The sequence below is a fragment of the Onychostruthus taczanowskii genome, unplaced genomic scaffold (assembly GCF_017590055.1).
Source record: "Onychostruthus taczanowskii isolate IOZ18803 unplaced genomic scaffold, ASM1759005v1 scaffold22, whole genome shotgun sequence".
In the NCBI taxonomy this organism is placed as follows: domain Eukaryota; kingdom Metazoa; phylum Chordata; class Aves; order Passeriformes; family Passeridae; genus Onychostruthus; species Onychostruthus taczanowskii.
Window position 1 is genome coordinate 594,344 of NW_024499462.1, and position 10,297 is coordinate 604,640.

At 59.9% G+C, this 10,297-nt stretch overlaps 2 protein-coding genes across 2 annotated transcripts; both read right to left on the reverse strand.

The window, feature by feature from the left end:
- Nucleotide 1: 1 nt before the first annotated feature.
- Nucleotides 2-2,422, reverse strand: PAOX (polyamine oxidase). The gene is made up of 6 exons (XM_041404965.1): nt 1,657-2,422; nt 1,379-1,578; nt 898-1,153; nt 701-813; nt 477-634; nt 2-156 (listed from the first exon to the last, which is right to left on the reverse strand). The coding sequence occupies exons 1-6, from the start codon at nt 2,130-2,132 to the stop codon at nt 16-18; spliced, it is 1,344 nt and encodes a 447-aa protein (XP_041260899.1). The 5' UTR covers nt 2,133-2,422; the 3' UTR covers nt 2-15.
- A 1,665-nt stretch (nt 2,423-4,087) lies between these two features.
- Nucleotides 4,088-10,297, reverse strand: LOC121336094 (lipase member M-like). The gene is made up of 9 exons (XM_041404922.1): nt 10,193-10,297; nt 9,179-9,296; nt 8,693-8,891; nt 7,807-7,916; nt 7,350-7,495; nt 6,217-6,363; nt 5,646-5,717; nt 4,433-4,498; nt 4,088-4,321 (listed from the first exon to the last, which is right to left on the reverse strand). Exons 1-9 carry the CDS (start codon nt 10,295-10,297, stop codon nt 4,088-4,090), a joined length of 1,197 nt encoding a protein of 398 aa, XP_041260856.1.

The window sequence follows — 10,297 nt, forward strand, 5'->3', positions numbered from 1 at the left end:
GTTTATTTTGCTGCCTCAGGACTGAGGCGCGGGGACGGGCGCCTGGAAGAGCTGGTTGAGCCGCTCGGCCTCTCGCCACCCCGAGAGCAGCGCCCCGTGGGTGGTGGAGTAGAAGGTGCGGTGCGTGGCCTCGCCGGCGAAGAGGAGCTGCAGGGGCTGCGGAGAGGCGGGGGGTGAGCACAGAGGCCGCGGGGCTGGGCTGGAACAGCCTCACTCCGCGGGGGCACGACCGCTTTAAAAACCCAGACCGGGCACTTTCCCTTCCTCTGGCACCCGGCCCGCGCCGTGAGGAGGCTGGGAAGGAGGTGGGGAGGAGCCGCCTGTCCACGACTTTTGCGGGAATGCCCCCACCCCGGTGGAGCTCAGCGCTGGTGCACCCGCAGAGGGTGAGCAGCGCCACCTCCCTGTGCTCCCGCAGTGCCTGTCCCCACCGCCGCCCGTCTGTCCCCGCTGCACCCCCTGGGCTGAACCCTCACCCGGGGGTCGCGGGGGTCCTCGGGCAGGGGCTGTGCGAGCACATCGATGTCGTCCCCCGAGCTGCCGACGGCCACGTAGCTGTAGGAGCCGCGGGTGTAGGGAGCGCTGTGCCAGCGGGACCGGAGCACGCTCCTGGGCGCGGGCAGGTCGGGATTCCCTGCGGATGGGGCTCAGGGCTAGGACCGGGAGATGCCCCGGGGCAGCGGGAGGGCGGGGCGGGCACCTGTCACCGTGCGCAGGACGCGGGTCATGGCGCTCAGCACCTCGGCGTCGCTCAGCGTCTCCATGTGCTCCGACTCCTTCCCCGCGATGAAGCCGCACAGGACGTGCCCGTGCCTGGGGCGGGAAGGCGGGGCTGAGAGCTCTGCCCCTCCCCGTGCCCACCAGAGGCCCGCATGCCCAAAATCCCCGGCCACCTACTGCTCTGGCGGCTGCAGCACCACGAATCCGATGAGCTTCTTGAACCAGTTGGCCTCCAGGTCAGCGTCGGGCTCCTCCAGCGGCGACTCGTCCTCCCACACCACTTCCAGGAGCTGGTGCTCAGGCTCCCAGAAAGGCTGCTCGAACTCCAGGAAGATCTTGTTGTTGGTGCCAAAGCCCAGGTTGCGAACGGCCTGCGCTTTCCGCTCGGGAAGGGGGGGCTGGAAGAATTCCTGGTGGTGCTCCTTGAGGAAACCTGCAGCCACAAGTTTGGGCAGGCAACGGGGCGGCTCTCAGCTGGGCTCCTAAATGGTGTCTGAGATGCTCTGACCTCCCCAAACCCCTTTCCAACCTCTTCCCAGTGGGAGAGGGGAGGCTGGGAAGGGGTTTAGGCAATCCCTGCCCTCCACTTGCCCATCTCCAACCGTGCCAGCTGGTCGGAGGGCAAGGGCAGGGCAAGGGAAGGTGTTGGTGTCCTCACCCAGCGGCACAGTGATGATGACGTGGTCAGCAAGGAAGACATCTCCATCCTCGCACTCCACCCGGACGGGGAATACCCTGCCATCGTCCCCTTCCTCACGGAAGGACCCTTGCCAGTGGATGGTTCTCACCGCCTTGTTGAACAGGACGGTGCCCTCGGGCAGATCCGAGAGCAGGCGCTCGGCCAAGCTGCTGTAGCCTCTGTGGGAGGAGTCACCGCTGGGGACGGGCGGCCCCCGGAACGCTCCGCCGTGTGCCGCTCCGGAGCCCCGCGCTTACCCTGGGAAGGTGCAGTCCAGGCCGGGCAGCGACACGTACTCCCCGAAGGGCTCCAGGCCCACCAGGTCCATGCTGTGGGTCCCGCTGATGCAGCACTCCAGCTTGAGGCAGGCGGCGAGCACGGCCAGCTGCAGCCGCCGGGCATCCTCCTGGCCGCCCGCCATCGTGGGGACCGTCCGGGCGATCTCTGCCCGCACGTACTGGCCCACGCTGGGCCACGGAGGCTCCTTGGATCCCTGGAAAGCGCGGGTGGAGGCCAGGAGGGCGTAGAAGAGGTCGCGGGCTTCGCGCACTGCCTTGGGATTCAGCACCTTCCCCGAGCTGCCGTAGGTGACGGACGGCATCGGGGGGTGGCCCCCCGCCTCCACCTGCTGGTTCTCCTCCCGGGCGGCCTCCGGGCCCAGCAGGCCGTAGCGGGAGGCCAGGCAGAACACGGGATTTCCCGGCGAGGGGCCGTGGATCCAGTGTGCCCCCATCTCCGCCAGCCCCGACGCTGCCGGGAGGGAGAGCGGGTCACGCCGGGCCGTGCCCGTGGAGGAGCCCTCGGGGCGCAGCGGGCCCCCCGGCGCTCCGTGCCCCCGGAACGGCCGGAGCCGGCGGGCCCCGCCGCGCCCCCGCTGCCCCCCGTGACCGGCTTCCGTTCGATCCCCGCGTGCTCACGGGACCGGCCACCCCCGCCACGTGTCCAGCCCACTCCGGACCGGCCCCACGGGCCGGGGGTCAGGTGTAGCAGCTCCCGCATCCCGGCACCGCCGCCCCCCGCCCCAGCCCGGGCCCGCCCCCCGGTGCCGCCCACCCCCCGCCCACCGCCACCACCCGGGGCCCGCTGCCCTCCATGGCCGCCCGCGCCGGCCGGTACCGCCCTCCGCCGCCGCCGGCACCGCCCGCCGCCAACGGCACCGCCCCTGGAGCGGCCCGAGCTCGGCCGGGAGGGAAGGAGGAAGGAAGGGATGGAGGGAAGGATGGGGGAGTGGATGGAGGGAGGCATGGGTGGATGCCCGTGGGTCCCGGTGCGGTGATGAACCAGCCGCCTGCACCCATGGAGGGCAGGGGGAGGCCGGGATGGGAGAGGGGATCCCTCTGGAGTAGGGGCAGCCCTGGGACCACCTTCCCACCCTCCTCCTCTCCCCATTCTGCTCCCGCTCATGCACCTTAGACGGGGGCCGGCCAGCCTGGCAAGGTGGAGGAGCAGTGGGTGCCCATCGCCCCCCGGTCCCGCCGCACACATCCCAGCAGAGCTGCCCCAAGGGCCAGTGCCAGCCCTCACCAGCCCTGATTCCCAAACCCCCGTGGATACAATAAAACTCTCCACTCCCAAGGCTGTCTGGTGGGGTTTTTTTTTGCCAGCAAGAGTTCCTGCCCCCTGCCCAGTGGTGGGGTAGGGTAGTGGATGTACTGGGATACTCCCGGCTGGGACCCTCGGAGAACCCACGGTGCCACCCCGCTCTACCAGCTGGCCCTGTGTCACTGTTGGTCCTGCCAGCTCCCCATAAAATATTCCCATGCAAGGAAGAGCTGGGGGTGTCAAAGCACAGGCTCCTGAAACCCCTGTTGAGTATTTATTTCGGAGGGATTTTCCCCACCTCCGGGTTTGCAGCAAGCAGCAGGGTGGGATGGGCTGGGGACATCAGCCTGGCAGCAGATTCCTGGGGGGATGGTGACCCTGCAACCCAGCCCAGGGCATTTGGGGTCACCAGCTCCCAGGGATGAGGGATGATCATTCCCAGTGTCTTGGTGCTGAGCCAAGCAGCCATTCCTGGGGACCCCTGGCCCCTGAGCTCCTGCCCAGATAATGCAGGCAGCTGCCTGCCTTGGCCCAGATGGCGACCTTCCACTTCTTGGGGATTTGTCTTGGGGAAAAAGGATTCTCCAAATCCAACTTGAACCCCCTGTGCTGCAATCTGGGGCCAGAACCCCTCACTGCATCTCCTGTGGCTGCTGCCAAGAAGGGTTTGGCCTCATGTATCCCCCATGGCATTCCTCTGTGTGCCACAGAGGAGACGGCTGGGGGCTGCTCTCAGCCTGTCCCCCCACAGCCAGACTCAACAGACCCAGCTGCCCCCCACCTCCTCACAGCTGGCTGCTCTAATCCACAACCCACTGAGCAGCCACTCTGGGGTCCTGGCAGTGTCCCCGTATGTCCCTGGGTCAGCACCATCGTGCTGGGGCTCTTCCAGCAGGGCTGGTGGCTCCTGCCTGCTCCAGTGCCTCGGCTGACCCCGGTGCTGCCCTCCCAGCACGGTGCCAGCGGAGCTCCCAAGCAAGGAGGAGAGACCCCAACAACCAAAGGACATGTGGAAAGCACCATCACCACAAGCATGTCAGGCCAGCACGAAGGAGGGGACAGCAGGGAGTGTCCCACCCTCTCCTCAGGCTGTCTCAGCTGAGGGACAGGGGCCAGGCCACCGGCACTGCCCTGGGAGCCGCCGCTCTACCGGGACCTCTCCATCAGCCTCAGGATGCTGCTGTAGAGGCGCCCAGGGGCGTCCAGGCCCCAGACAAAGTCCCAGTGGTTCCAGTCGGGGATGTGGGTGTAGGTGACGAGGTGGCTGATGCGGGGCAGCAGCTGCAGCACGTCCCTCCAGTCAGCTGCCCAGTCCTGCCCTCCCGACCACACCGCCGTGGGCACCGGCATCTCCTCCACGCGGTACAAGGGCGGTGTGTCCTGGGGGGACACGGGGGACTCTCAGGTGCTCAAGGAAGCCATTCTGTCCCTGCACCACCCTGGACAGACCCCCAGCATCTCCAGCTGCCAGCACAGCCAGGCAGCTCCTACCTGGTGGTACTTAGCTGGGTTCTCGCTGCCGTAGTCAAAGGCTTTGAATTCTCCAGATTTTATCACCTGGGAAGAGAGGATGGACCTGCTGTGAGAGGATGGATCTGCTGGGACAGGATGGACCTGCTGTGAGACAATGGATCTGCTTGGACAGGATGGACCTGCTGTGAGAGGATGGATCTGCTGGGACAGGATGGACCTGCTGTGAGACAATGGATCTGCTGGGACAGGATGGACCTGCTGTGAGACAATGGATCTGCTGGGACAGGATGGATCTGCTGGGACAGAATGGACCTGCTGTGAGACAATGGATCTGCTGGGACAGGATGGACTTGCTGTGGAAGGATGGATTTGCTTCTGTGTGAGTCTCACGTCTCCTGGCCCCTTTGAGGCACCCATCATGAGAGGGTGCTCAGAAGGGGTTTGTGTAAGTCCCTGCCCTCCATGTGCCCATCTCCAACCATGCTAGCTGGCTGGGGACAGGCAGGACAAGGAGAGATGTTGGTGTCCTCACCGGTGGGATATTGCAGGAGGAGATGGCATTCCACCTTTTTTAACAGGGTGGCTTTTTGAGCTCTGGCTCCATGCCTGTCCCTAGCCGTGGGGTGACAAACCAAGGTGCTCCACATAACTCCTTGGCTGCCCTTGGTGCCACACTCTTCCCTCTGAAATCCTGCTCAGCACCAGCTGTGTGTGCAGGCTGCTGCTGCTGCAGCTCCTTCAACAACCTGATTGCCCTTTTTCACCTTCCATTACCAAAAATTTGGCTCTGCAAGGAGCCACATGGGTGGGTTCTCTAGCCTGACCCCACTTCCAGCAGGGCCAGTGCTGAAGCTGCAGAGTCCATCTCCAGGGTGTCCAGCACCCCTTTGGACAGGGGGAGATGTTGTTGGCTCCCTGTTTTCCCCCTCATCCAGTTCCCATCAGCACCATGACGTCCTCAAGTTCTGCCTTGGTGACTCCTGGGGCATCCAGCATCCATCTGTGGCCTTCCCATCGTGTCCCTTGTCCTGCCTGGCCCAGCCCAGGACACACACTGCGGTGTCCCCTGGTCCCCAGAAGCACCAGGGCAGCTCATCCTGCACCCAGCACCTCTTCTAATTTCTTGCCTTTACTTTCCCAGTGTCCAGGACCCTTGAGCTCTCGTGTCTGCCCTGGCTCTCGGTGTGGGAACTATCTCAGGGGTGAAACATCCGTGTGTCAGGGATCCTACCTGGGCCCAGTGGATGATGTTTTTGACAGAGGTGCCATCTGGATAGTGGGATGTGTACACATCCAGCCGTGTCTGCAAGGAAACAAATCCCAGCTGTGGGTGCTTTCCAGCGGATGGGAGTGGAGTGGCAGCTGCCAGGTGTTTCCCAGAGCAGCCACTGCTGAGTCACGCTGCCTGAAGATCTGGACCAGGCTCAGGAATACAATTTTCATTAAAAACCAATAGCAGGAGGGGAGGAGAGTGGTGGGAATGAAGGACGAGCTCTGTGAGATACCTGGGCTCAGGGGCTGTGCCCAAGGCCTCAGTGACTGCCTGAGGTCACCCAGAGGCTGCACCCCAGCGTGGTGGCAGTGACAGGCACCCCTAATTCTGAGGTGCTGGCAAGGGCCACCTGGCCACTGACAGAGCCTGGGGGGCTTTTCCTGTCCCAGGAGGAAAAGCATGTGGCACAGGGACACGTGTTGCCCATGCAGGGTCTGCTTGCTGCGAGCACTGGGGGCGAGTGGCTGTAGCAGGCTGGGCAGGGAGGGTGGCACAGCAGCAGCCCTGTCCCCACTGGAATGGCACCCACCATGTTGAGGTTCTTCTCGTTGTAGCCACCCAGCAGGAAGAAGAGGTTGGCACAGGGCCTGTGCAGCAGCGTGTGCCTGCACAGCTCCGGGAGAAAGCGCCACAGCTTCCTGATCCGCAGGGACGCGTCTGTTCTGCCCAGCAGCACCTGCGGGAGCAAAGGGCGATGCCAAGGGCGTTCCCTGCTGTCCCCTCCTGTCCCCTCCCTGCAGCCCAGCCCCTGGACTGTCCCACCAGCCAGGCAGTAAAGGGAATATCCAGGAGTCAAGCCTGCTGCTCCCCTGCCCTCCTGCCCCACAGAGATGTGGACAGCTCGTTGCAGGAGTTGGTGCTGACCGAACGCACACCGGGGAAATCAGTGTTCTCAACTCTCCTCTTTCCCCCCACCTCCCCCAAGCACAGGATCTGTTTTTCATGGAATCAACATAGCAAGGTTGCTCTTCTCCAGGTATTTGGTCTAGGGCCCCTACAAGTGCCCCTGTTGCAGTAAGGTAGAAAAATTATGAAGAAAAGCCTTATAAAATCAAGCCTGCTCTGGCTGGCCTGTCATTTCTTCTAAGTCAAGCTAGCCCTTTGCAAGTTCCCACATGAATACAATCCTGGGATGAGCAGTTCCTTAACATAACAATCTATCACTGGGTAAAGAACAAACCAATGGTGTTTTTACACCATTAGATATTAAAATCAAAATTACCTCTCACAAACAACTTTTCCTGCATGTACACACTGGGGGTTTGAGTGACCAATCAATACAGGGTAACAGCTTGTTAATTACCAATACAGTAATTGGCAAGAAAGCTACTAACCAATTGGAGTAACACATGAGGTCTGTAAAACTGTTTAAAAAGGAGTTATGTGACTAAAGAAGGGGCTTTTCCCACCATGAAGAAAATGGAGTCCCATGTGATTTTTTCCCATATAAAGACCATGTTTATCCTACAGATGAAAAGAAGACATGCACTCAACAAGGCCATCCAGGACTGTATGTGTACCTGAATTGTGTCTGTGCTAATAAATCATCAGGAATTAACTGTTTTCTGCTGCAACAGAGAGCCCCAGGGGCTGTGTCTGGGAATGATCCCTTCTCTAGAACCAGTCAGTTTTGGGGCAGAAGGGCGTGGAGTAATCCCTTACCGGAATCATCTTGAGCTTGTTGTCCACGAGGAGCTGCATCTTCATGAATGGACTTTTGGTGTGCTTGAGTGACACTACTGGAGCCAGGGCAAAAAACATTTTGACTTTCTGAGCCAGTTCGGGCATGGATGAAAACGCAATAAACGCTGAGAAAACAGAAAAAACAACCTCAGACTTGCTCCATCTTTCCTCAGGTGCTTAATCCAAGGGCTCACTTGGACCCAGCTCTGTTTAATTGGTTATCTCCACTTGGAAATCTGAGATCTCCTGCCACCTTCTTGCTAAATGTTGGTGCAAGAGGTGCCCAAAGGGAGGCAACACCTTTATTCCCTTGGCTGATGGGGCACTTCAGTGGTTTTTAAGCCCACAAGGAGGGGAGCCCTCTGCTTTCTGCTGACAAAAAACACCAAAATGGAATTTTTCGAGTCAAGGTGGTGGGTGACCCTTTGGAACTCACCAAGTGAGCAGCCCTGGGAGTAGCCGACGTAGTGGAGCTGCTTCTGCCCCGTTTTCTGCAGCACAAAGTCGATGGTGGCCGGGAGGTCGAACATTGCCATCTCATGGAAGCTGCAGCACACGAGGGGGATGTTGGTTGTGAGGCTTCAACTTCCCCTGAGCTGCCTTGCATGGCCCAGCTCCACATCCAGGGCCGATTTTCCCGGGGAAAATTCCTGGCATGGATCCCTCCTGCCATGGCATCATCCTCCCCTGAGAGGGCTTATACCTCCCACGGCCGTGGTGAGCAGTAAACAGACTGTGCAGAGCCTGGCCAGCATTCCAGTGCCATGCCCAGCCTCTGTGCAGAGCCAGAGCTGGCTCCCACCAGGATTACAGCACCAGCTCTGCTCCCTGGCATCCTTTTTTCCCCAGGGGAATGGAGCACTGGCTCCTGCCCGTGTGCCTGTTGGTGGGAGGTGGTGAAAGGCAGACCTGCTGTGTGAGGTTTTCCTAAAAGCCTCTTTATGAGCATGGGGATTCTGCTCTGGGGATCAGCTCTGGAGAGGCAGTAGCAGCTTAAAGAGGGGGGACAAGGGGCAACAAGGTCTAAGAGCAGGGGAGGTGGCAATGACACTTGTGGACACCTCAGTGGAGGCCCCCGAGGCAGGGCTGATGTCTCTGTGTGTCCCCACGCAGGTGGCAGTGCCCCGTGCTCTCGGCAGCTGCACGGAGGTGCTGGCACCGTGTCAGCAGGCAGGTCTGCTCAGCTCCCTCCATCCTCCCTGGGGGAGGCTGTGCCAGGGATTAGGTGCTCTGACTTGCCTGCTCAGAGGCACCCACCTCTGCCTAGGGCCTGCTGACAGGCAGAGAGCATGGCCAGGCTTTTGTAACGCGCTCCAGCCCACCTGAAATCCCAGAATTCCAGCTGGTCAGCTGAAAGGTGCTGGTGTCTCCGGGACCAGCTCGTCCCCCGGCTGTTTGCCAGCCACACGTCATAGCCAGAGTCTGCTAGTATGAAGCCAAGGCTGTTGTTAGCCAGATTTTCCACCCAGTGGCTGCCTTCTCCAAATATCCCATGCTGGAGAAACACGACTGGCTTGGCCCCTGGGTGCAAAAGAAACAGCGCATTTCATTGAGCCACATTCTCTCTATTCACTCACCCCAAATTAAGGCCAGTAAAGCCTCTTCCTTGCGCTGTCAGAGTGCAAAATGTGCATTTTGACAATGTCTTCTGGTGCTACAGATCTGAGTGTAAATTGGAGAAATCCCATGGATTCGGTATTTTTGCTTTAACAATGAATATTCCCCCAGCCTGTCCAGGTTCTTCCATTCCCCTGCTGACGTTCAGGGCTTTTTTTTTTTGGCTAGCTCTGAGTGAAATAGAGCTGTACCTCTGTTCTTAGGCTTTTCTCTTCCATGAGGAATTCTGTTCAGGTGGATGTAGTAGCCATCACGAGTCAGCACTTCATACTCCTCACTGGGGTACCCTCTGTGGCAGATGATTTGGCTCTGGGGAAGAAAAACCCAGGTGGGAAGCTTTCCATAGGGAAGGCATGAAGAGCATATCACTTGGTAAAACCGAAGCTGTGGGACATGGCTTTGCCCAGGCTGTCTCTGGCTCAGCTGAGGACTTTTTGTCCTCAGAGGATGCTCTGTCCAAACCCTGCCTCAGTGACCTGCCCAGGGGCAGGGGAGATGCTCAGCCGTGGGCAGGAGGGGAGCTGGTGGCTGCAGGGCTTGAAACCATTGAAACCAAAAAGATTTCCTGACGCCTGACCCCGCTTTACTGACGGCTGGCACCGATTTCCTGACGCCTGACACCGATGGCAGCACATGTCACGTCAGGCTCCAGGTGATGAGCAGGGCAGATAAGGTGGTGGGGCACATGGAACCTGCCAAGCTGGGCTGACTGGAAGGGCACTGGGATAAACCCCACAGGATCCGTTGCAGGGCTCTAGAGGCTCTGCCTGAGCTTTATTTATGCTGAAAACTCCACAGACTGCGAAAATCGAGCAGTGGTCCTGCCCACAGGTTGCTGTGTTATGAGATTGGCAGGAAAGATTAAATGCAGAAACTTTATCTTATAACCCAGCTTCAGAGCCTCACAGGGCTCACCTGGACATGGCCCTGAGCACTTTGCTGCTGCTGAAGGAGAGGAGCCACGCACAAATTTCTACCCTCTAGGGAGAAACCTGATCAAATCCAATCTGGGATTATCCCCATCTCTAACTGCCCTGCTGGTAATTGTGCTTAATTCTGCTGGGAGGAGGAGCTTGTTAATGATGGGGTGGAGGCAGCGTCATATCACAGCAGCTCAGCAAGACCAACCCTCTCCAAACCTCTCTCTCCTCCAGCTGAATGTGCCCAAGCCTTCAGACAGGAAATTCAAAGTTCTCCTGGCTTACAACGTTCATGAGAGCCTCGGGATTTAGAGCCTTCTTCTGCTTGGTGGCACCTTCGGAGCTCGTGGGTGCTTGTATGAGGAGCAGGATTGCAATGAGCAGCCACAT

Bases quoted from the DNA above. Each gene is read 5' to 3' on its own strand.
- PAOX (XM_041404965.1), bottom strand. From the start codon at position 2,132: ATGGGGGCACACTGGATCCACGGCCCCTCGCCGGGAAATCCCGTGTTC. The intron at 635-700 runs GTGCCCGCCCCG...CCCCATCCGCAG, and splicing joins CGTCCTGCGCACGGTGACAG to GGAATCCCGACCTGCCCGCG. The intron at 157-476 runs GTGAGGGTTCAG...GCCTCTCCGCAG, and splicing joins AGGACCCCCGCGACCCCCGG to CCCCTGCAGCTCCTCTTCGC.
- LOC121336094 (XM_041404922.1), bottom strand. From the start codon at position 10,297: ATGTGGCTGCTCATTGCAATCCTGCTCCTCATACAAGCACCCACGAGC. The intron at 7,917-8,692 runs GTGGGCTGGAGC...CGTGTGCTGCAG, and splicing joins CTGGAATTCTGGGATTTCAG to CTTCCATGAGATGGCAATGT. The intron at 7,496-7,806 runs GTGAGTTCCAAA...CTGTTTTCTCAG, and splicing joins CTCCCAGGGCTGCTCACTTG to CGTTTATTGCGTTTTCATCC.